The sequence below is a fragment of the Grampus griseus genome (genome assembly GCF_964374135.1).
Source record: "Grampus griseus genome assembly, chromosome: 16".
NCBI classification, from domain to species: Eukaryota; Metazoa; Chordata; class Mammalia; order Artiodactyla; family Delphinidae; genus Grampus; species Grampus griseus.
In genome coordinates, this window is record NC_139010.1 from 61,648,308 (window position 1) to 61,674,044 (window position 25,737).

Sequence of the window (25,737 nt, forward strand, 5' to 3'; positions counted from 1 at the left end):
TGTAGGGAGATGAGAACCGTGGTTCACTGCTCGTAGGCTTATAAATTGTACAGCTCTTCTGAAAAGCAATAGGGTAGTATTTACTTAAACTCAGTCTGTATAAGCCCTGTGCCCTAGTGATCCCACTCCTGGTGCACGTACTGGGGAAATCACTGCAGACTGTAAGGGCTGCAGCCTACAGGGACGTTACTCTGCAGCAATGTTTGCAGGAGAAAAGTGTTGGAGGCAACCTCAGGGCCCAGTAACAGTGGGCAGCAAATAAGTAAAATGTCAGCATGGAACACCATGCAGCAGTCAGAAGCAATAAAGTGGCTTCATACAACAACGTAAATAGATCTTACAAACACCGTATTGAGTAAAAAGGGAAATCACCAAGCCAAACCTATAGCACAATACCATTTATGTAGATTACGAACCACGCTCACGAACAGCACAACCTATTTTCTGAGGATACATGGGTTTATGTTAAACAGGTTAGAGGGGATGCATAAGCGGAAAAGGGATAGGAGTGAAGATTAGGACTGAAGGGGAAAAATAAAAATAAAGCAGGAGGAGGCCTTTGCAATGTGATAAGGTACAATGAAGTGAAAAATATGATTAACTTAACTTGCTGCACCTGAGGGTAGAAAACCCAGCATGTGACCTACTCTTTGGGGAGGGAAACGCACGATACAGGGCAGGATCAACAAATATTGATGAAGTGCACACTCGAGGTCCGCCAGAGCCCTGGTCCTAAGGAGTTTAGCATCTGGTAAGTACCCTGGAGCTTAAGGATGGGCCCCTCTCTGTCCCTCCTCATCCCAAGTGTCTGGGTCAGTGCTTCACATATGCTTGTTCAATTAATCCTGCAGAGGAAAGAAATATGTAAACCAGTAATTATTACAAGCTAGGAGTGGAGGAAGCCCATCTGTCTCAGGTGGACCTGGAAGGCCCTTTAGAAGACACATCTGAGATGAGCCTTAAAGGATTTCAGCAGGTGAGGGGGCAAGTTCCAGGCAATGAACACGGCTTTGGGGCAAGGGTGCAGAGAGAGATGCTGGGTGACCGCAAGGTGACCGCTCTGGTCTAGGCTGGCTGCAGTGACCTGCAGAAGCCCATCTAAGCTGCCGTGTGGCCTAGAATTAGGGTGATAGAGAGAGAAGTGCAAGACGGAAGCGCGAGGCTAATGACTCTATGGGACGGGGCAGATGCAGACCCAGGGCGGTGGTTCCAGCACTTGGCTCATCAGCAGATGCTCCTGTGGAGCTTTGAAAAAGACATGCACTTCGGGTCCTGCCCTTGTGCCAGGCTACCTGAATACTGAATCAGCCTCCGGGCTTGTAGCGGGTGATCCCAAAGGAAGAAATTCTTCACCAGCTTCCCAGGCAGATCTGGGAACCACTCATCAGATCACAGAATCCAGATGGAAGTCAGGGGAGGAGAAGTCAAATGTCACTCCCAGATTTTGACTCCGGGGACTGGAAAAATGGGGGTGCCATTAATTAAAATACCGGGCAGTCAGGGAGTAGGCTGAGGTGGGTGGCGGAGGACAGACTTACCTTGGTGAGAAGGTGCTGGCTGGCTGGGGACAGGAGAAGGTCCTCCTGCGGACACAGATCTGCCCAGAGGTCACAGATTAAGTGGAAAAGAAGGTCCAGAACCAAAGAGTATGGAGAGAAGAAAACGGAAGCACAAGGCTTAGTAACTGGACAGAATCTAGGGAAACACCTTTGTTTAGGAAGTGGAAAGGGATTATCCCAGGAGATAAGAGGAATGATGAAAAGTAAGGAAAACCAAGACACAGAAAGACCACGAAGCCAGCAGCTGCGGTGGAATCACAGCCCTCTGGTGCTACCTTCACTCCCTGGGTCCATCTTCCTGGCTACAAGTCCCCTAAGGAGGCTGTAGGTTATAGAGGCTTAATCTTAAAGCAGAATGGAGTCAGCCTTGCGGACAGCCTGCAGCCACCTCCCACCGGCCTTATGTTACAGGTGACTGGTCTGGACGCCCAACGAGGGCTACTGATTTGCCTTTTGTTTCTTTTACTCTAGTTCAGGGGTTCTGACTCTGCACAAAATTGCGTACAAAGTGCCCTCGACACTGAACTGGACGGGCAATTTAAGGGATGTTCAAAGGTAATTTTGACCCTCCTTGTTGGCTCGAGAGCCTGACCCGCACATCAGATGAGGCTACACCACACTGCCATTCCCTCCCAACTGGTCTTCCAGTTCCTCCGGTCTCTGGAGTCCAACCAATCCTTCACGCCACGTGTGCGGTTACATCTTTAAACACACACTGGGTCGTGTCAAGCAACACCTCCAGGGGCTTCTCCGGCTTGCAGGGAAGTCTGAACTCCCAAGCGTGATGTTCCAGCCCCAGACCCCAGTTTCTCTTCACACCCCAAGTTCCCACTTCTGGTCTCCTCATGGCTCCCCATCATCTGTCGGCTGCTCTACCGCTGCCTCTCCCGGGGAGGACCTGTCTTTCTCTCGTTCCCCCTCTACTAACCTAAAATTAAGAGCACAAGCTACAGAGGCCAGGGCACCTGACTCTGATTCCCAGTGCACCAATCACTGGCTCTGCCACCCTGGCTAAGTCTCTTTCCTCTTTGGTAAGATGGGGATGAGTTAACGCACCTACCTCACAGGGTTGTGAGGAGTAAATGAGATAACACTCAGAAAGCCCTCAACAGGGCGGGGCACAGAGTAAACAGTCCATTAGACATATACATGTGCTCATGGGTACACACACATGCACACGCACTCATGTGCACATCTGCTACTGTATCTCCGTAAAGCATTCATTTCATACTCGATGCTCTGCTCTTCCTAATACAGGATAAATCCCACCCAAGGCACTGAACAGATAAGCTCTACTCCCAGATGGGGCTCACCCAGTGTGGTGGGCTCTGGGCTAATTTGCATCTAATTGTTACTTTTGCTATTTCAAGAGTCACTTGGTCAAATTCTGTGCTGGAATCAAACCTATGTTAAGATGCCCCTGTCTTTCTTGCCTTTTTAAATTCAGATTTAGACCCAACTTCTGTACCAATGAACCAAGGCACCTCATCCTGAGCCTCCTTTTTATATATCTCAATAAATGTAAAATGAATTTTTATTGATATGAATTACTGCTTTACTCTAAATTTGCAAAATCATTAAATAAACATATAAAGAAGGAATGCAAACATTTAAACATTAGTTTTTAAAATTTTTATTAACTTACTTTTTAATTTGGGAATTGTATCATTTTTTACTTTGAAATTTTGTTTTAAGATTTTTTTTTTATGTGGACCATTTTTAAAGTCTTTATTGAATTTGTTACAATATTGCTTCTGTTTCATGTTTTGGATTTCTGGCAGAGAGGCATGTGGGATCTCAGCTCCCCAACCAGGGATCAAACTCGCACCCCCTTCATTGGAAGGTGAAGTCTTAACCACTGGACCACCAGGGAAGTCCTGTTTTGTTTTTTTATCAATACATTTCACCGGAATATAAACTCCCCAGGACAAGGATTTTTGTCTGTTTTTGTGTACCAATATAGTCTCAAACCTAGAACAATGCCAGGCATGTAGTAGGCATTTAACAAATCTTTGCTGAATGAATGAATGAACAAACGAAGACTACATGTTACATATAACAAATCTTTCCACACTCCATTCAAAATAAATAAATGCTAAAATTCTATCATTTTTTAAACAAGAGAAACAGAAACATTATGGATGAAGTTTAAATCCCTTATTCTCCTCCCAGGCCCATTTCTCTCTCCCCATCCAGAAGCAGCCAGTGTCATGAATTTTTTTGTGTGTATCCTTCCGGTCTGTGTTTTTATACTTTTTCCACAAACGTATGTAAATATATATATAATACACTATTATTTTGTGAATAATTTTTAATTTATAGAAATAGTATGAAATTTAGATAAATTATATTTACATAAATGGTATAATAGGTAATATTCTCTTGCTTGCCTTTTTCACTCAGTACTGTTTTGGGAATCATTCCAGGTTGAAACTTATAAATCTTATTCACCTTAATTGCACAGAATTCCATCATATGAATATACCATATTTATTTATCCATCTTCTTCTCCTGGGCATTTGTATTATTCCAAGTGGTAGCCATAGTTCACAGAATATTCCAGTTCTCTTCCTTCTCAGGCACATGGTAGGACTGTGCTTCCATCAGCAGCATATGAGGTTCCCCACTTCCTCATAGTCTAACTGACACTTGGCATTGTTAAGACATTTCACCCTGTGCGTTCCAACGGGGAATCACATAATCTCTTGAAGAAAACTGCTAAGTAGTATACTCAAGGGTATAGAATATATGACATACTCTTGTTGACCAAAAAGTCCTTTACGTTGTGTCTTTTGCTTTTAAACATTACTTTAGGGCTTCCCTGGTGGTGCAGTGGTTGAGAGTCCACCTGCCAATGCAGGGAACACAGGTTCGTGCCCCAGTCAGGGAGGATCCCACATGCTGCAGAGCGGCTGGGCCCGTGAGCCATGGCTGCTGAGCCTGCGCGTCCGGAGCCTGTGCTCCGCAATGGGAGAGGCCACAACAGTGAGAGGCTTGCGTACCGCAAAACAAACAAACAAACAAACAAAAACCCCAAAAAACCCACATTACTTTAGCCTGATGCTCAGCCATAGATTGGGAAGGATGGGGATGCAAGATAATACAGTGTTCCTAAATTGATTCACAAATATCAGGTATCCACAAGGGTCTTCACTGGAAGTATCAGTTCTCATTGTATGGATTTAGACACAGACAGAATAGGAAAATGGATTAAATGTGGACTGACCTACTAAAAATAAACCCCAGACACTCTTACCTATCAGTGTCGCTTTGACAATTTATCCTACAAAAATAGTAGCCCATATATACATACATATGGATGTTCAGGGCAGCACTGTTTATAATGGCAAAAATAAAAAAGTTGAAAACAATCTAAATGTTCATTAATAGCATAGTTTTTTTTAATTATAATTTTTTTCTATCTACTTCTTACTTCAAAGTAAGATGATAAATTTCCGTATGGTTTAAGATTGTTTTAGATGGGATTTTGTTACTTGCCTCCTAACGGATTCCCAGTTTTGCACTGGTCCAGCTCCAGCTAGAGGAGAAACAGATGCAGTCTGACTCCACACGCAAAGAACTCCAAAACACTTGGCGACTTCCCCATCGGCTGCCCCCAAAAGAGAAGTCCCATGACCCTGTGTCTCGAGGGAAGAGAGCCTGACCAGGAACCCAGCAACTTTCACCAGAACTTGGTAAGGGGGCTGGGAAGTTAGTCAACACTAAAAACAAATAAAGACGCTTTGTTGTCTCTCTCCCCATCCCCTCCCGGAAACAGAGTCCAGGGGGAACAGATGAGTAAAGACTTTGCACAGTTTCCACTCTGCCCCCAAGCTGCTGACCAGGCCAGAGGAAGTAATGGGAATAAACTGCAGGCGCATTCAACATTTCCTACAAGATCCAGCCTCAGCCAGTTTCAAAACAGTAGAGGAGGAGAGAAAAATCCACATGCTCCAAAGGGCAGAGAGAGGAAATGCCCCAGTGGAACCTGCACTCAGGACCGCAGGCCAGCCTTGCCAAAGTCACGGTGAGGGTTTGTGCCCAGGGCTCCTGGGCCAGCAGGGAATGAGTCAAGCTCACGTATCAGCCATCAAAAGGGCTGATGGTGGATGAACTTTGAAAACGTTATATTAGTGAAGGAAAGCCAGTCACAAAAGACCACGTTGTTGATGGTTCCATTTATATAAAATGTCCAGAATAGGCAGATCCATAAGGATAGAAAGAAAATTAGTGGTTTCCAAGGGCTTGGGACCAGTGGGGGTGTGGGGAGGGAGGGTGGAAGTGATGGCTCAAGCATACTTGCTGCTTGGGGTAATAAAAATGTTCTAAAATTGACTGTGGTAGTGGTTGCACAATTCTATGAATATACTAAAATGTATACTTTAAATGGGTTGGTTGTATGGTATGAGAATTATATCTCAATAGAGCTGTTCCCAAAAAGGGAGGGGGGCTAAGAGCATCAGTGTGGGCTATCTACTGCCTTAACGCGGGGAGCTACACGAGGATGCCCAGCTCCCGCTGTTTCCTATATTTTTATCCTTCATGATGCTTCGATGCCAGCCACCAGCTCTATGAGTTTGTGGTACTTTTATTATCCCTATTTTACAGATAAGGAAACTGAGGCTCGGGGAGATTAAATAATTTGCCCAAAGTCACGTGGCTTGTGAGGGACTTGGCCTCGCCTGTAACTGCTGCACTCTAACCCATCCTAATCCACGTCAGCAGAGAGCCAAACAAGTCCACAGGGTTAACACTGTATTAGGTTAACGCCTAATATTAATAGCATTGGGGCTGGGAACTTAGTAGAGGATGGCTTTTGAAAATCTGGGCTGCTCAGGCTGCCTTGCGTGAATCCACCTGCTTCCCTGGGTTCATCCTGGCTGATGTTCGGGGGATGTGGGTGGGGCAGAGGTGGCCCTTTAAGGTTCTCAGGGACAGTGGCAGGAACTGTCGTTCCTGAGGAGTTGTTTGGAGTCACTGAGCTGGCTGGGTACCAGGGGGCCCTCTCCCAGCAGCTCTGGGAACCCAAGCGTATCTGAACCCCATGAATAAGTCCCAAATGCCCCACGCAGACTACATCTGGGACCGAAGCTTCCGTGGGATTCCCTACTGTCTGATGTGAGTTCCTGTGGGTGGGAGCAGCCAGGCAAGCCCAGGGGCCCCACTGCCTCTGTCTGCCAAGAACGCACACTGACGAAATGGCCACCCTCTCTTCCTTCCAGGAATCCAGGTAGGGAAGGCCTGTTTCTCTGTGCGTCCCCTTATTAGGGGTTAGTTCACATAACAGGTAACACGGACAGGTCCGCATTGCCCCAGCCCCACACACCTGGACACGTAACCGGCTCACAGTAAAACAGGAGGGAGATGGGCGTTTGCTCTTGGAGGATAAAACCAGGCGTAAGATTCCTTACCCAGCAAAAATGTGTACATACCCTCTCCTTGAGGCCCAGGGGAGGAACTCAAGGCCTCTTCTAGCTTCCCTTCTCAATCCTCCCTTGCTTCTAGAGTCTCTCCTCCATCCCCACCTCCCCCCACCCCCGCCGGGTCACAACTCTTTCCTGGGATCAGGTCCTCTGGCATGTCTATACCAGCCTAGTTCACACAGCCCTGCCTCACAGCTTCCTGCTCCTGCAAGCCTTCTTCCGGGGCCTCCTCTGAAGCTAGAAGTCATGTTTCTAGAGCAAGTGTCCTGGATGGAGAAGAGGGCCCTTTCTGCACGTGCAAAGTCACGGCAGAATCCCACCCACCAGCTCACCCCACATGGGTGGAGGGGGCAGAGGGGTGGAAGTTCAGAGGTTGGTCAGATCCCAGTTCTGCTACTCACTAGCTGTGTCACCTTGAGTGAGTGACTTAACCTCCCCAATTCCCAGTTTCCTTGCCTACAAAAATGGGAGTAATACCATCTTTCTTTTGTGAGAGTGAAATGAGGTCTGTGTAAACCTGCCTGACTCAGAAGAGGCACTGGAGGAAAGGAGAAAAGGTAGTTAGGTTAAGTATATGTGAGGGTCTATGATTCCATTTTATACTAAAATCTAAGTATTTTGGGACCCCCTAGCCTGACCGTAAGGAGTTCTCAAGGATAAAAGATGGTCCCAGGAATATGCCTGATGGACAATGACCCAACAGCTTGTACTACACACACACACACACACACACACACACACACACACACACATACCACACACATACCACACACACACACCACACACACACATACACACATACACACACACATACACATACCACACAAAATGCACACACATATAAACACACACTCTCAAATAGACATATACTAATACATCACCCAGATATAATCCCCAACACCCTGCAACACACACACGATATCCCCAAATACACCCCCCATAACACACCAAACACACACACAGACATTACACATCTCCAAATACACATGCATTCTACATGCAAACACACACACACTCTCTCCTTTTTTCTATTTTCTTAAAGATGCTTTCATCCTCTATAAGGACACCCAGTCTCACCACAATTTCAAACACTATCACAAGAAGCTTTAATGTTGGTAATGCCTAACTCCCCGCCAACTAGCCAGATTACAGCAGATACAAACGACAGTGTCTTGCTCACATCATGTCACCTTGTACCTGGGCTCAGAGGCCAGCAGCCCCCGACCTCATTTCCTCAGACACTTACACTGCTCCTCCCAGCCTGATCTATGATGGATAAAGATACTAGATTTCTATTTATCCATAAGTCCCTTGTTTGTTTATTTCTTTCCTGAGGCAAGTTTATACAAGGTCAGATTCCCACGTGTCCAAGGCCCAGCTTCTCTCCGTCACGTTTGCATTGACTGGGCTCCTTCTCTGATGAGGCCCCCAGAAGCTGCTGTATTGATCAAGTATTCTTCAGCCCTGTCCACAATGACTCCTGCCTCTTATTAGCTTAAAAAACCCTGCATCGAACAAGGATCCTGACTCTTCTATAACAAGAACCCCAGGAACCTCCAGAAAGACAGCACGGCCTGGGGAACTGAGTCACGGACAGAGGTTCTCAGTCCTCGCTCCACCACTTGCTAGAAGGAGGAGTTTGCTATCATAGTTTGGGTTCATTCCAAAGCAGACCCTGAGACAAGGCCTTGGGTACAGGCTATTTATTAGGGAGATGATTCCCGGAATCCCAAGTGAGGAGGTATGGAGAGCGAGACCAGGAAAGGATAAAGGCCGATAAAGGGCACTTAATGGCCAATTTACTGCTGTGGCCACTGGGGCTCAGTCCTGCTGGGGATCCTCTGAGGTTCTGGCTGGAAATCGCCTCCAAACTGTCCCAGTGGAGAGCAGGCAGCTGAGATATCAACTCCCTGGGATGACAGGATGACGGAGTGACAACTCACCTCCGCCCCCTCCCCTGGCCTTCCTCAGCTGCACCTGCTCGGGTAGAGCACGTTCCCGTGGTGCCCTTGCTGGAGGGAGCCCTCGCCCAGAGAAGTGAGGCGGGGAGAGGCGACAGCGGGGAACACTCGAGGAGGGGAGCTGCCAGCATGCTGGAAACCGCTGCAGGTGAACTCAGGTGAGCCCAGGGCATACGGGGCGGGGCATCGACGGTGTCCTCCACAATCACAGAAGTCATGTGCCTCTCTGAGCCTTTCCTGTCTGTGAAACAGGAAGGAGACCTACAGCCCTTCTCAGCAGGTCCCTCAGAGGCAGCAAGACTGTTTGTGAGGAGCTTGACAACCTGGGATACTGACGGTCCCGGCAGGAGGCACCGTCACCTTCTGCATGGGCAGCCCCGCTGCAATAAACACCCAGAGGCTGCTCGTGAGGGGAGAGGTGTGGAAAGAGTGTAATTCAAGGCTCCCGGCCAGAAAGGTCAGGCTGGAGCCCACTGACCATCCCCCTGGTCCCCGTGCCAAACCACAAGGCTGTTTAAATGGCCACCATTTAAAGGAAAGGAGAGTGACTACTAGATGCTGTACCCTGTCTTGGGTTCTTACAATGACCCTACGAGGAAGGCGTGGGCACAGTCAGCTGAGGAAACTGAGCTGAGAGGGGTCAGCAACTCGCTGGCGGCACTCAGCTAGGAAATGGTGGAGTCAGCTTTGGAACACTTGTCTGAATCTTTACACCCCCTTCCTCTAGAACATGCCACAAGCTCCATCCCAGATGCCTCTGTCACAAACCCCAGGCATCTTCTCAAGGCTTCTATATATATATCCGTCAGGCCTGGGCTGATAGGAAGCAGACTGCACCTGCCCTCCCAGCTCAGATAACAACAGTAACCCTTAGGTAGCACTAACTCTGCCCCAGGCACTGTTATAAGTGCTTTTATCAGCATTTTCTCATTTAATCCTCCCAACGATCCTATGAGGAAGGTACTATTATTATCCCCATTTTTCAGAATGGGAAACTGAAGCACAGAGAGGCTAAGTGACTTGCCCAAGGTCACACAGAAGTAAATGGGAGAGGAGAAACTTGGATTTAGGCAATCTGGTTCCAGAGCCCCTGCTCTAAACTACTTTGCCACATTCCTCTCGAAAGTGCAGACTCATTCTCCCCACAAGTCTATCAGAAAGGGTCATCCCTGAATGTTGGGAATGGAACTGCCATTGACCTCTCTCCTGGGGCAAGAACTGGCCAAGAGCAGCATGGAGGAGACAAGACAGCCAGCCCAGCCACCTGTTTAAGGACCAGGCTCCTGGGGAGACAGTGCAAATGCTCCCTGCTGAGTGAGGGTCTCTTTACCAGGGGGTTGGTGTGCCCACAGCGGCACGTAGCACTGAAGTTCAACACAATTGGGGTCAAGTGCCTTTTTTTTCCTTTTTGAGAATGATGACTTTGGGGTCTGGATACTCTAAAGGGGGTTCCCAGTACAAGCTTTCCACAAGGGAGGGTAATTGCAAGGAACAGCCAAAGAACACAAGGGTTTCCCAGAGTACGGAGCCAAGGCAGGCTGGCCCACGGGGACGTTGTGGAGATCACATGAAAGAACATCTTGGGGCTCACACGTCAGCAGAGAAAACCGGTCAACACCACGGGGGATCTGCCCAGCAGCTGAAGGCAGTCCATGGCCTCGGACCCGGTCTTCTTCCCATTTCTTATGTTACATCAGCAGAACCACTGCCAAGTAGAACAGAAATCCCAGCTCTCCTTTCTCATGCCTCCGTCCTGCTTTATAACCAGTTCTATGGTACCGCCCCCCAACCCCCAGCCCCTCAAGTGGAAGTTCTGAACGCAGGGTAGAAACAAAGCCAAGCAAATCAGATACAACGGTTAGGGGAGGAGTAATCCTGTTAGCGCTCGGATGTGCGCCTGTGGACGACTCTTTTAGGGGACGCTGCCTTATCTGTCAAAGGGAGCACATGTTATTCCATTCACTGAGCTCCTACTCTGTGCTTGGCACAGCTCATTTAACCCTCACCACCAGCCTGGGAGATGCTTTTATTATCCACGTTGTACAGATGAGAAAACCTAGGTGGGGAGAACTCCAGCACCTACCCCGAGGGCACAAAACTCCTGAGTGCCAAAGCAAGGACTCAGATCAGCCAGTCTGGCTTCAAGGGCAGAAGCCAGACAGCACTGCCTTGAGAGCACTGGTCTCAATCCTCGCAGGATACCAGGATCTAGAACCCATGGCCGGATTTTACAGAGAAGGAAATAGGCTCAGAGTTAGGCTGCTTGCCCAAGGTCACCAGCTAAATGGCAGAGCCAGGAGCAGAACCGATGTCAGACTCTGGAGCCTGAGTTTGTGACCACCATGAGGACCTGCCTCCATGCAGGGCACGAAGGGACAATGCCAGTGTGCGGCCAACAGGCCAGCACTGCCTGGGAGAGGGCATGCCAGGGCACACCAGCTGACCAGCAAGGCAGGCTCTGGAGGGTCCCCAATGCCCCATGGCATTAAACCCAAAGAGCGGGGCAAACGAGAGCTACGGCTGTTGACAGACTGGCAGCCGACAGAGACGATGCAGCCAACAGCTGCTGTTTATTTTGGGGCCCAGGGAGAGAGGAAGGAATGGTTAAGGCCCAGCTCATTCTCACAGTAAACTGAACAGGGCAGAATGGGGAGGGTGCCCCCTCCCAGCTAAAGCAATATCCCTGGTCACCTGCTGAGCCTGGCTGAGCTGAATGGCCTAGGTGTCAGAAACATCTTGCCAGACGCTCTAATCTGGCCTCTCCACCCACAGATACAGTGCTCCCCACCCCAGCCACAAGTGCTGGACTTGTAAATGGCCCAGGAAGGCAACCATGCCCGGCAAACCCACCCCCTGCAGTGTCAGGCTCCAGGAGCAAATGGCTTTTCCTGTCTCAGGAACAAAGAGGGGCCGCTCCTGCCTGCCACCAGTGGCTTCAGTTCCCAACTCTGACACTTGTTAACTGAGGTCTGTGGACGGCCAGGCTAGGCTGTGGCAGCCGGGCTGGCAGGATTCCCTGGAAGGTCAGGATGTAAGAGGTTTCCCGAAGGACTTCGGAGCCCCACTGCCTGGCTCTGAACCCCAGCCCTGCCTCCTCCTAGCTTATGGCCATTGGTAAATTAACCTGTGTCTCTGTTCTCTCATCAATAAAGTAAGGACCATAAGAGTGCTCTTCTCGGGCTTCCCTGGTGGCGCAGTGGTTGAGAGTCTGCCTGCTGATGCAGGGGACACGGGTTCGTGCCCCGGTCCGGGAGGATCCTACATGCCGCGGAGCGGCTAGGCCCGTGAGCCATGGCTGCTGAGCCTGCGCGTCCGGAGCCTGTGCTCCGCAACGGGAGAGGCCGCAACAGTGAGCGGCCCGTGTACAAAAAAAAAAAAAAAAGAGCGCTCTTTTCATCAGGTTGTTGTAAAGAGTAAAGTGCTTAGAAGAATGGGTGGCACATAATTCGTGCTCCTAATATCACCATCATCATTGTCATCATCACCATCATCAGTCAGCCTGGAAGTTTCCTTCTCACTATGAACACTGGAGGACAGTTCCCCTGGCTGCTACACATGGAATTTAAGTTCCCAGGCTAGCCCGTGATATAGGTGAACTAGAGACATCTGGCTCTTGGTGCTATAATTCCATCTACTCCATGGATGAGTAAGGTTTTGGTGGAATGGCCTGAGAATCTTACCACCATTCACAGTATTATAATGATAGGAATATATATTCTACATTTCAAATGACCAATTGCCACAATTGTAAGTTAAAAGCTGTGGTTCTTTAAAAAATAGGAGTGGGGTAGGAGGAAGGGGGTTTCATAGGATAAAGCCTTCGTCTACAGGTTTATTTCACTGCTCAAGGCCCTACTGTGATCCAGACCATCAGCTAGCATGAGGGAGGGAGTTTAAAGATGAAAGGATGCGGAGGCTGCTGCCTCTGCAGGAGCTCCCCACCCTCTAGCTCCCAGCTGGAGGGACTGCTTTCAGCATTGGTGCCTTGCACACAGTAGGTACAAAACTAATGTTCAGTTAGTGAAACTCCCTAAGACGTGCGCTACCTTCGGGGTCCTCAGGTGCTATCCAAGCCGTTGCTGATGGAGGCTGTATTTCCCCACAGAATCCCTCTTGGGGGGTCAGGGTCAAACCCCAAACAGTCCCCAGAGCGACCTCTCCAGCTGTGTTTTGACCAGTTTCTGTCTTCAGCGAGTCAAGAGGACGCCTCATTGCTGAGCAGAGCACCCGGCCTGGTGCTGGGAGGGACACAGGCACAACTTGAGCTCTTTAGCTGCCTGACCTCACTGCCCACTGCTCTCCCTCTTGCTGATGCCACTGGGCCACACGAGCCTCTTGCTCTTCTCTGCAAAGGCTAGAGGCACAGTCCTACCTCAGGGCCTTAGCATTTGCTGTTCCCTCTCTCTCAACCATTTTTGCTCCAAATGGCCATAGGCCTCACTCCCTCTTCTCCTTCAGATCTTACTTAAAAGTCACTATACAGGGGAGCTGTCCCTGGCCACGCTCTATAAAATAGCACAGCAACTCCCATCACCACTGCCATTCCCTGTCTCCCTCACCTCCCTTAGTTTTCTCTACAGCATTTATCCCCCATCCAGCACACTACATATTTCACCAGTTTTGTTTATTATTTCCCTCCCCCTATCAGAATGTGAGCTCCAAAAGGGCGGGGAGTTTTATCTGTCCTGCTGTGTTCCCAATGCCACATAGTAAACATTCAAATGTTGACTGACTGATTGAATGAATGAATGAATGAATGAATACAAATAAGCATCAGATTAAGGTCCACCCCACAATGGGCTTTTCCATCAATCAGGCACAGGAGACACAGACTTGCCCCAAACTGAGCAACCCAAGGCCATTCTTGGTAAGAGTTACAGGAGAGGTTAAAACAATAAACTTTGCAAAAATTCACAGACAGAAAACATTGTAAGATGAGAAGTCTTGGAAGCTTCTGGGAGGTGGCAGAAACTAAGCAAAACCATGAAGGATGACCAAGATAATAATAACCACAGCTGCCATCCACTGAACACCAGGCATGTCCCCAGCACCATGTGGAGTAACAACCAAATGGGCTAAGTGCTGTTGTTATTACTACTATTATTCTCATTTTACAGATTAGAAAGTTGAGGCCCATGGCAGGGAGGAAATTTGAACAAGTGAAACAAGGTAGTAAGGGCTTCAGAGCCTGAGCCCATGTATCAGGGGCGTCGGTGCTCTGCTCCCATCCTCTTGCCCTCAACTTCCAACTGCTGCTACCTGAGGCCCTCTCGGGGGCTAGCTCCAGTTGCCAGAGCCTCGTTTAGCCCGAGCAAGCAGCAGGCTGAAAGTGCCTGGGAAATAAACTGCTCCCTGCTCCCAACCACAGCGCCGTGCTAGCCACCATCCTTGGGGACAGGACGTGGAACCCCCAGCAGCTGGAGCTTCTGAAGGACCAGGCTTTTAAAAGTGCCTCTGGACACGAGATCAAGGGGAATAAAAATTTGAATCCCAAAATAGAGGCCAGACCTTGCTAGGGAGCCATTCTAGGTAGCAAGAGGTTTGTTATCTGATCCCAAATACCAGCTCCAACCACATCACATGTTAATAGAGGGGGAAGGTCAGAGTGGGCAGATGACCAGGATTTAATTCAGACCCTTGAAGTTTTATCAGGGACCCACGTGATGTGCTTCCTAGTCTCCCAGCCTCTCTGGGAAGCTCTCGGGAGACAAAGCCACTATAAAGCTGCAGGGCCCCAGCCTTCCAAGGGAAGGTCCACTGTGCATATGCCCTTTGGGCTGACTTCCTTTCTTAAGCCCAGGGCAGTGCTGTCAGCGTTCCATACCCTAGCACAGCCACAGATCAGGGACGAGACTCCCATGGGTGCATGCAGCAGAGGGAGAAATACAGCCGCGGAGACCAGAGTCTGAGGGAGGGCGGAGAGTGTAGAGAAAAACCCAGTGCAGCTAGTTTTGATATGTGTGGATGCCTCCAGCTGAGGGCAGGGAAAAAAGAGAAGTACTCCTACCTAGCAACCTAACCTTTGTGGGGTGGGTAATCCGTCAAACCTGCAGGGAGCACAATGGAACCATCGCGGGCTTTCATCACTGAAGAGACCCTGGCTTTCACCGTTCATGGCCACGTGATGCGGGGCAAGGTGCTGCACCTCCCTGAGCCCCTGCTTCTTTGGCTACGCAACAGGGGTGATGCTCAGGGTGGCAGCGGGGATTAAAGAAGACGGTGGATGAGAAGCCCTAGCCCCGTGCCTGCACCTAGAAGGGCTCCACTCACACATTCTCCGACCCGACTTCCCCACTATCCCTGCCCAGGAGCTGCCACAACCAGCACTCATGGGGAAAACGAGGCTGCTTTTCTCCAGCTGCCAATGAGCGATGACTAAAGTAAATAATTAACCCCGGCTTGAAACCAAAGTCCAGACATTGTCCTATTACAGGCTTCAACTCTGCGAGAGAAGGATCAGTTTGCCACGCCACCGGGGGCTTAGACCAGCAGAAATCCCTGGGCGGCCACCTCTGGAAGCCCTACCCTCACTGACAAGTGACCGTGCCCCTTCCGGGTTGCCAGGCCCTGTGCTGAGAGCCCGATGAATTCTGCCCAGGAGGCAGAATTCAGGAAAGAGTTTCGCTGTCTCAGAGCCCCACTGCCAGCACCATGCCAGGCCAGCCAGGCCTCCCTCTCTGTTGCTACAAAGAGAAATTCTCCCACACAGGCAAGGCCCTTAAAATAGCCCTTTGGGTCTGGGCCATCAGGAAATGGAATAAAGCTGGGTCAGAATGGGGCCTACCATGAAAGAGTTTACAAAGCAGCCGCTTCAAACAGCAGAGACAATCCCTTCACGCTCAGAACCCTTAGGTGGGCAAAGTCAGCAAGGCAGGCTCTCTCCACAAAGAACACTATTCCCCAGGAGGACGATGCACGGGGACCCGGCAGAAGCTCCCCAACCCCCAACCTGGGGCAGCCCAGGAGAGGGACCAATGCGCAAGTCACAGTGACAGGGTGAAACAGGCACCGCCTGGGGGCAGGGGCCCGAACACACCTGGCTTTGTGCTTGACTGACAATGCAACCTCAACTTTCTGAACCTCGGTCTCCCTATGCATAGAATGGGGTTAAAAATGCATACCTTCAGGGCTGTGTCAGGACCAGAGATTATAAACAAGAGGCCTAGCACAAAATAGGGATTCAATACGTGGTAGCTGTTATGATAATGGCGCCCACGTAATAGAGGTCAAGGTCTCCTTTGTTACTGAGTGAGAATAGTCCTGGAAAAAGGAAAACAGCCAAGGCTCGCTACGGGGGACCACGCAGTGATAGGCAGAAATACAGACTGGCCCGTACCCACGCCATCCCTGACCCTGAAAGTTCACTATCTTGGGCAGCACCCCACCCCCACTCCCTGAGTGATCCATTTCTGTCAGGTCTGGTTCACACTCCAGGGAGTCCAGAGACAGACTGGAGGGCCCAAAACGTCCCACTGCATAATTTATGCTGCACTGACACACACAGAGGAAGGAATCCTGCCCCAACCCTACCGCCCACCTCCTCCCAGGCCTAGGGAGGGTGGCTTCCTCACAGGCAAAGGGAAATGACAGCAAAGGGCCAGAGAAAGCAGCTGAGGGAGGGGCAGAAAGCACAGCTGTTTCCCCTTTGCTAGCTCAGCCCCCTGGATGTCACTTCCTCCCCCCAGGTAACAGCCGGGACAGATGGGACTGGAAATAGCTCTGTCTCTTCCATTCACAAAACTGACAGGCTTGGAAAGAAGCGAGGCGTAGTTCCCAGAGGTGGTTTTCTAGAAAACATCTTCACTGGGGCCTAAAGTGGTCCTGAGTCAACCCTGGCTATAGGCTTCTCAGGGGGCGTAGGATGGCAAGGAAACCTTGTCTAAAAATTCCCTGGCGTCAGGAAAAGCTTCTTTTTGTAAAGCATCCCCTTCACAAATGATTAGGAAACCAGATTGAGGGATCTAGGACCCCTTCACATAGCTGTTTTCTCTGGGCTCAGCGTTTCCCAAAGCAGCTTTCCTCTCCACCCTCTCCTCTACAAGGCAGAAAGGAAGCAGCCCATTTACTGGATGGGCAAATGGAGATCAAGTGGGGAAGGTGACATGTGGAAGGTCTCACACCTTGAGAAGCCAACCAGCCAGGCCTCAGGTGGAATCGCCTTGGGGCCTGGTCTCCCCAGGTGTGGCATGTAACGGAGGGCTGGCTGCGAGGCTTCTATGGGGACAAGGCCAGCTTTGGAGTCAGCAGGCCTGGGTCATTGCAGGCGCCTCTCCACACGCAGCTTCTTAGCTGTGTGGTGTTTGGCAACTCCCTTAAGCTCTCTGGGCCTCAGCGTCCTCGCCTGCACGACATGGATGCCAGCAGTAACTACACGCTTCGGCGGGCTGCTTTGAGAGTTTCCGTGTAAAACTCAGCACGTAGAAAGCATTCAGAACTGTTAGCTGTTATTTTTACTATTACATTTTCCCTAAAGAATCAGGCTTACTGGAATATCTGGCAGTGGAGTGAGGGTTAAATAAATGAAGAGGTAGTTTGAAGCACTGTCTTTATAACTAAAACAGGTTCAGGGAGATGCTGAAGTAGAAGACAGCGTTGGCCTGAAAGTTTCAGGTAACACTGAGCCCTCATCCGGGGCTCCCAGCAAGCTGTTCGGTATTAGTCTCCAGACCCTCCAAGGACGGGGTCTCCTCTCTCTTGCCACTGGGGTGCGTTAGCGGCAGCGCTGCGTTTGGGGGTGGAAATGACTGCACCGTGACCTCAGGCCCTGCCAGCGGGGCCCTCCACGGATGTGGCCCAAAGCAGCTGACGCCTCACTCCTTGCTATTCCCCTCCCCCTCCTCCGCCCTCCGTCCCCAAGACCTCTGGGGTGCAATCAACTTTTATGAGGCAGCCTGACCCCTCGGAGTAAGAGCTATAAACAGAGAGGGGCTGGGCTGGGCCTGCAGCTAAAGAGTCCCCAACGCAAATGGGCTTTGTGACCACCTAGAGGGGTGGGATAGGGAGGGTGGGAGGGAGGGAGACGCAAGAGGGAAGAGATATGGGAACATATGTATATGTATAACTGATTCATTTTGTTATAAAGCAATTATACTCCAATAAAGATGTTAAAAAAAAAAAAAGAGTCCCCAGCGCAGAGCTACAGAAACGGTTCCATGTAGCTCTGTTCCCACCACGGCTGCAACGACAATCCTAGAGCCAGCTCTGGGGCCCACCAGAAGGGACCCACAGTGACAATCAGCTCCCCTTCCCCTGCAATCCTTGGGAGGAACAGAAGGTGCGGAGGTGTAACAATAAACTCTGAATTCCCTCGGCTGGCCTGTGAGACCCTCAGAAGCGGGCCCACCCTTCCTCCCCATCCTTCTGCCCCACCTGGGTTTTGTCCACGTTTTCTTTGCACGTCCCGCCTCCGGCACCTTTGTTTTTCCCTTTCTGGGAATGCCCTTCTCCTCTTTTTCCCACCTAAATCCTACTCTTTCCCATCCAAATCCTAATTACTCCTCAAGGCCTAGCGTGAAGCCTGCCTTCGCCAGCCAGTCTTCCCTGAAAACTCCAGTTCACAGAGAGCTCCCCCTTCTGAAGCTTCAGGACTTAATCAGTATGAGAACAAATCCCTATGTTGCACCTAATATGTGCCAGGCACTGTTCTAAGGTCTTGACGTTTATTAACTCGTTTACCCTTCAGCACAACCCTTTGAGCTAGGTCCTATTTTCCCCTCATTTTGTTTTGTTTGTTTTTAACAGATGAGGAAACTGAGGCACGGAGAGAGAAGTAACTTGCACCGGGTCCCACGTAGTAAGTGGTAGAGACAGGATTCTGGCCCAGGGATACCAGAGCCCAGGGGCTCTCCAACAACACAGCCTTCCAGATACACGTCATCCTCTCAGGAGGTGCTGCCCGGACTCCTCGGTTATTTTCATACCCCTCTCTCACTGACCCAGCTCTAATGGGGAAGAAAGTAACAAGCTCACAGACTCAGGTGTCAGAGGCCAGGGTAAGAATCCCAGCCTTGCCACTGAGTGAGACTCACATAAACTCTCTGGGCCTCAATTTCCACACCTGTAAAGTGGGGATAAAAACACCTACCTACTTCATGGGATTGTTATGACGCTTAAGTAAAATTCCCTCTGAAGGGTCTCTTCTGCACTGCCCGGCACACAGTAGGTGCTCACAGATGGGTTCTTTCCCTTCCCCCTGCACCTCGACATCCTCGCTGGACTCTGCTCAGCACCTGCTGCTGATGTGACCTGCCTGGAGGTTACTCGGGGGCATGAGAGGGGCTTGCTTGTGGCTCACCGTCCCCCCTGCCCTCCCCCAGTCCCCCCTCCCCTCCCCTCCCCCAGTCCCCCCTCCCCCCTCCCCCCCACCGTGCCCCCTTCCCCCCCTGACTCCACTATAGGTAGCAGCAGCCCGGCCTGGGCATGAAGTCACTCACAGCTCTGGGAATCACCGCTTCAAATGCTCATCACTCTCCTGGACTCTTCCATTACTTTTGGCAACGGCCATGGCGGAGAGCACCTCTGGCCCTGGCTCAGAACCTCTTTCCAAAGCCAGTATTTCCACCTCATTTCCCACACACACCCCTTGTCCTTCCTTCTCCCTGGCTCACTGTCCTAACCCATGATCCCTTTCCCGGATTCTCAGAACTCAAAAGAAGTGTGACTACCGTATGTATAACTCTATTATTTGTTTTATTTTATTTAATAAGGAGGCAAAAGAGAATAGAGTTTCCTGTTAGACTTTTTCTGGCCAAGAAATAGTCTGGTCAGTGACTCAGGCTGAGGAAATCAGAAGGCAATTTCCAGGGACCGCTGTGCAAACCCCCAAGTCAGAAGTCCTAACAACACTGCTCTAATTCACTGTCTCCGCTGGCGATTAACTCACGCTGGCCTCGGAATATCTCTTTGGAAAATGCAGCAGCTGGCGCTTATATTTCTGGAGCTGGAACCGGTCTCCTATGACATCAAATAGGTTTATTTTTCCCTTCCCTTCGCCTCCCCTCTGCCTGCCGCCACACATGGTGATTCCAATCCTGATTTGTCCCCCCGAACCCTCACTCGGCTCTAAAGAGGGCCATGATAAATGGCTGGCTGTGCTCCCTCTTCCAACAGCCTTGAAGGATGTGGTCGGTTGTTCCATAAGCAAGAATCCTTGTCAGACCTGTGAATCACCCCTAGATCACTTCCCTCCTTGGAGAAGAAGAAACTGTTCTTGCGTGTGAGAGACAGACAGAGACAGAGAGAAAGAGAGCAGGCAAGAGTGCTAACCCATGTGTTGCACTGACCTTGGGGCTAGGATACTATTTGACCTTGCCCTTACCTGCAACACCTCTCTACTCCTCTCCCCCAACACAAGTTCCTTCCCTTCTCCTTCCCAGCCGACCAGGAAGCCATCACTAGGGCAGCTCCAGGAAGCTCTCCAGGTCTGAACAGCTGCTCCTTGTTTATGTGCTTCTCTCCTATGTTGGGTGTTTTCCACGAGGCATGTAGCCCACTTTCCCATCAGACTATGAACAGCTGGGCCTTCCTTTTTTGCCTCAGTCTTTCCTTCTCTCACAGCTTCACCTATTTGATCCTAAATGTACTCAAGTGTTTTGGTGATAAGGAGGACCAGATGGAAGCTAGTATATGTTGAGTACCCATGATGGAGGCCAGGTACTAAGTAGAAGCTTTGCCCCAAATTATCTCAGATCAATTTCCCCAAATCCCTGTGAGGTTACAGGTGAGGAACCTGAGACCCACAGTGACTGGCTGCAGGTTGCACACCTAGGAAGAGTCAGAGGTGGGATTCAAACCCTGATCTGCCCACCACCACTCATTCCACAGTGGGACTGGCCTGAGAAGATCCTTTCCGTACTGCAGCTGCACACCCTTCCTCTCACGGGGCTGGATCCTCTAAGGGCTTAAGAAAAAATGAAGGGCAGAGAAAAGAATGGGTCTGGGGCCAATTCCTAAAAATGTAGCTGCCAGGACCAAGACCCGAACCTGCAATGCTCTGAACACACAGAATGTATTATTTCCACAGGTGGGTCCTTCATTTATCACAAGCATCACTGGGGAGCAGATATCATCTTGGATTTGCTCCACTCCCCCTGCCTCACAGTGACCTCCTCCATCACCCGTCACACACTCCCCTCCAGGACACAAGGTGCACGTCCCACACAGTGAGCCAGTCCTCAAATACCACATGGCACTGCTCTCTCATCATGTATACCTGAGCCTGGTCTCCCCAACCAGACTCCAGTGGAGGAGAAGGGCCTCACTGTAGATTCATAGCTTCCTCTGGAGGTAAAGTGACCTGAGTTGACCCAGATCTGCCTTGTACTAACTGGGAGACCTTGGGCAACCTCTAACCTCTCAGTTCACCCATCTGTATAAAGGAATCAAAGACATTCGATGAACTGTAGGAATTACATGAAATCATGCACGCTAAGCGTTTGGCACCATCGATGGTAACTGCTAACACTGGCTATTATCTGCATTCCCTGAAGAGCCCTGTAGAGGACCAGAACACTCATGACTGATATTTGTCTGAAATAAACAATCAGGAAAGGAAAAGACTGTGAAAGCACAATGCCTCCCAAATCCAAACAATTTCTTTTTTGTTTTAGATGCACGAGCTCCTCTCCAACACCAAATGACTTGACATACACCTACACATGCTTGTGGGTACAAAGGATTATGTGAACTGGAACTCAATCCTTATGGAAAGTTTTCAAAGGTATCTGCAGTTTGCAACCAGCACCATCAGGATCATTTGAAAGACAAGTGGTCTGAGGCCAAAGACAGTTTACCTTAAGGTCTCCCCAGGGGCAGCTCATAAAAGCTAAGAGAGGAGCCCAGCTCCATGCAGGGAGCCTGGCCTAAGCAGCAGCTGCCCATCTTCCCCAAACGCACCCCAAGCAGGGGCTTGACAGAGGGGAAGGAAGCCAAGGGCTGACAGCACCACTCAAATGATGGAGGTCACTTGCCTGCCTTTCATAAACAGACCAAAACACAAGACCCTCAGTGTCCAGGCAGCTCCCCCACATCACGGGGACAAGCATGCCTTTGGCTGGATGTCCTGAGAGGACCTTTGCAGTATGTTCCCAGCATTCTGGGGCCAGCAGGGCCCCTCCTGCTTGGGCCCCAGGCCTCTCATCAGCTAGCTCCAGCTAACGTGCACGTCCCATAAAGCGGCTCTGCTCTGCAATTTGCCAAACCGCAGACTCAGAATTCACCATCAGTGGAGGAGAGGCGGGAAGAAGGCATGCTTCTTCAGCGTAAAGGGCTTCCAGAACATACGTGACTTGGGCGCAGTGTGTCCTGCCTGCTACCCACACCAGCGCGCCTTGCCCGGAACACCTGACCTTCTGGTGTGTGGTGTCCACCACGTCAAGGCCGAGAGAGGAGGCGATCCTAAACTTCAGCGGCACAGCCTCCCCAGCATGCTCCTCCTGCCCTGTTGGCACTGCCGACACTTTCCATTATTGGCCCCCTCTCCTTATGTTATGCACTGATGCCCCAAATGTGCAGGAACCTCTTGCTATCACCAGATATTTGGGCTCGTCAACCCCAACCAGCCTTTTACGGTATTTCGATGAACCCAACCCATGACATGGGCAGAAGGCCAGTTAGACCCAGGTGCTGGGACTAGCTGTGTCACAAGTGACTTTATCCCATCTGGTTCTCAGTTTCCTCATCTGTAAAAATGAGGGGGTGGAGCCTCATGAGTCCTCAGGTCCCTGCCAGCTCCACAATTCCATAACACACAATACTCTCTCCTTTAACTGTTTTCCCACAACCTGGGTTCAGGGCTCTGTATGGCCCCATCTGCTCAGTGACATCACTCCCGGCCCCAAACATAACGTCATTGATTCTTACACGGGAAGCGGAGACGTCCCAGAAAACACTGTCCATAAAAAGGGAGGAAATGATCATTTTGAGGGAATTGGACAGGACTTCTTTTGTATTTTTCACACAGAACAAGTTATTATCAATCTTAAAACCCCAAAACTTTCTTCCTTCTTGCCAGACCATTAATAGCTGCTTTTCAAAAGTGCTTTCTTAGTCAGAATCACGCCAAGCTACCATTTAATGAGTGCTTGTTTTGTGCCAGGAACTGCGCTAAGTGCTTTGCATGTATGATCTCATTTAATTCTCCAGACAACCCTCTGAAGTAGATACTATTATTATACTCACTTTAAAAATGAGGAAACTGAGGCCCACGGAGGTTAAATAATTTGCCCAAAGCTGCATAGCTAGTCAGTATCTGAGCCAGGCTTTGAACAAGAGCCTGTAACTCAGAGCCTCAGCGCTAACCACCTCTCAACACTGTCTGCATAGGGCCCCCCGTCACTTTAGCAGCGCTCCTGACCAGGAGTGCATCCTACATCTGTAATCCTGGACATCGCTGGTCAAAGCTAAGATTTGATGTTTCACCTAAAATCCAGAGCCGGCACCTGCCTGGGTCTCAGAACAGAGTGCCATCTGTTGAAAGCAGTGCCTACCTTAACTGAGGACTAGAAAAGAACCCCTAGGGGGCTTCCCTGGTGGCGCAGTGGTTGAGAATCTGCCTGCCAATGCAGGGGACACGGGTTTGAGCCCTGGTCTGGGAAGATCCCACATGCCGCGGAGCAACTAGGCCCGTGAGCCACAAGTACTGAGCCTGCGCGTCTGGAGCCTGTGCTCCGCAACAATAGAGGCCACGATAGTGAGAGGCCCGCGCACCGCGATGAAGAGTGGCCCCCGCTTGCCGCAACTAGAGAAAGCCCTCGCACAGAAACGAAGAACCAACACAGCCAAAAAAACAAACAAACAAGAAAAGAATAATAAGAAAACCAAATGACATTCGAAATGTTTATTTAAAAAGTTCAGGACAAAAAAAAAAAAAAAGAAAAGAACCCCTAAAACTTAGCCTGCAACATTTGAGAAAAGAACTTAGGAAAGCTGACTTCGTAATAAGTGCTGGGATGTGCAAATGGACATCTGTCCCCAGGGGAGGGTGACCACATGGTGACCCAAGTCCTCCAAAAAGAGCTTTCTTGAAATGGCAGGGCAAGATGCTTGCTGAGCCAGTAACACAAAAGGAACAGCTCTCCCACCAGCACCCACATCTCTGTCCCACCAGGAACCAGACTCCTTGGTTTACCTCCTCCCCAACCTGAGCCCAGGCCCACTTATTCTACTATAAAGAAACCCAAAGATCAGAGCCACTGGGGATAAAGACAGAAAGAGTAGCCTGAGGCTGACATTTGCACAAATCCCAGTCTCCTTCCAACAAGGAATTTCAGAAATCAATGTGCTGTCCAGGGCAGCAACCAACAGCCTGTTTTAATTGTTAAAATTAATGCTTTGAGCATTCTAAATGCTCCTTTAACTGACTAATTTGCAAATAAGATGCAGTCCTCCGGCTTTGGATGCCCTGCTGTCTGTCTCTTCTATCTCAAGAACAGGAGCAAAGCCGCTAGGACTGGCATTCTCAGGCGTCAAGGACACAGTTTACTGTGGGAAGGATGGGAAGACAGGAGGGGCTGAGATGAAAGGGGGACGCGTCCCACAGGCCAGGAGCTCGGCTCAATCAACCTTAGCCCCTTCTCATTAAGTTTGGAGAAGGAAGGGGGAGGGGCAGCCGGCTGTTCCTCGGAGACCACCGCAAACATTTGCCTCCTCGTGTCTGGAGATGGAGCATCACTTAAGAGGAAATGAACCCAGTTAAGGGTCATGTCCAGAGGAGGGATAAAAGGAAAAGCCACAGTTCTCCTCACACCGACGGACACAAGGACTTTAAGAAGGAAATCAAAGCTCAGGGCTGAAGGTGGAGGTGGGGCAGGGGTGCAGCGTCATCCCTCTGCCCCCAGACCCAGGCCTAGGGAGGCAGAGAACGGAGCAAAAGTGGGAGGCTCCCGTGAGGCTTCCTTCCCCAGGTCAAGCCTCTGAAAGCATCTCGGTCTGTGTGAGCGTGAATGACCCGAGTCCCCAGGGAGGGCCGGGAAGATGCTCTTTCCCAACGGACCTTCCCAGCGAGGGTTTGACGAACGCTCCCCCCACCATCCTTCAAAGCTCAGGCGGACAGATGACTTCACCGTTGTAACAGACAAGGGCAGCCACTTGCCAATTCCAATGCCAAAAAAAGAAAACGGGCGTGGGGGGAGTGGAGGAAGGTCAGAAAAGGCTTCCCTGGAGATCACAGCCCTGCGAAGAAACTCTACCGCCAAAGGCTGCCCTGTGGGCAATTAGCCCCGGGACTCAACAGCGCGGGTAGGGCAAGGGGCCACCCAGGGCCCTCGGGGGTTCCTGGCCAGGCCCCGCGGGGGTCTTAGGGGCGATACTCACATAGTGCTTGGAGGGGTTCCTCCGTTTCTCCACGTCCACCACGGTGGCATCTTGCACGCAGTAGGCGAGCATCTTCCCCCACAGAGCGAGTGGCGCCCCCCGGCGGCGTCACCTTCTCATCCTGGTCGAGCTCCGGCTCCTTCTCCCGCTTCCCAGGTCCCCGGCCCCCACGCCACCCCGGTCCGGCGCGCCGCTGCCCGGGCTCCCGGCGCCCTCAGGTACGGCCGCGGAGCGGGGACGGTCGAGAGCGGACGCGGACTCCGTGCGCCCGGGCGGCTCCCCGTGGGCCTGCCGCGCGCCCCTTCCCTCCAGCGCCGCCTCCGCCGCTCTCCGGCTCGCCCGCCAGCTCTCTCCGCCGCCCGGTGGGTCCGGCGGGAACTGGCGGAGCAGAGGAGGGGCGGGGGTGTGTCCCGCCGGCGAGAGGACGGGGCGGGGGCCCCGGAGCCTGCTGTCAGCGCGCTGGGGAGGGGCCGGCGGCGCCCC

At 50.8% G+C, this 25,737-nt stretch overlaps 1 protein-coding gene across 2 annotated transcripts in view; it reads right to left on the minus strand.

Annotated features, from left to right (window-relative positions):
- Positions 1-25,329, minus strand: part of SH3PXD2A (SH3 and PX domains 2A) — a 246,719-nt gene extending 221,390 nt beyond the window's left edge. For both annotated transcript variants that reach the window (XM_082673397.1, XM_082673396.1), the window contains exon 1: positions 25,255-25,329. In XM_082673397.1, coding sequence (XP_082529523.1) covers positions 25,255-25,326 — 72 coding nt within the window. In that variant the 5' untranslated portion in view covers positions 25,327-25,329. The remainder of the gene's footprint in view (positions 1-25,254) is intronic.
- Positions 25,330-25,737: the final 408 nt, after the last annotated feature.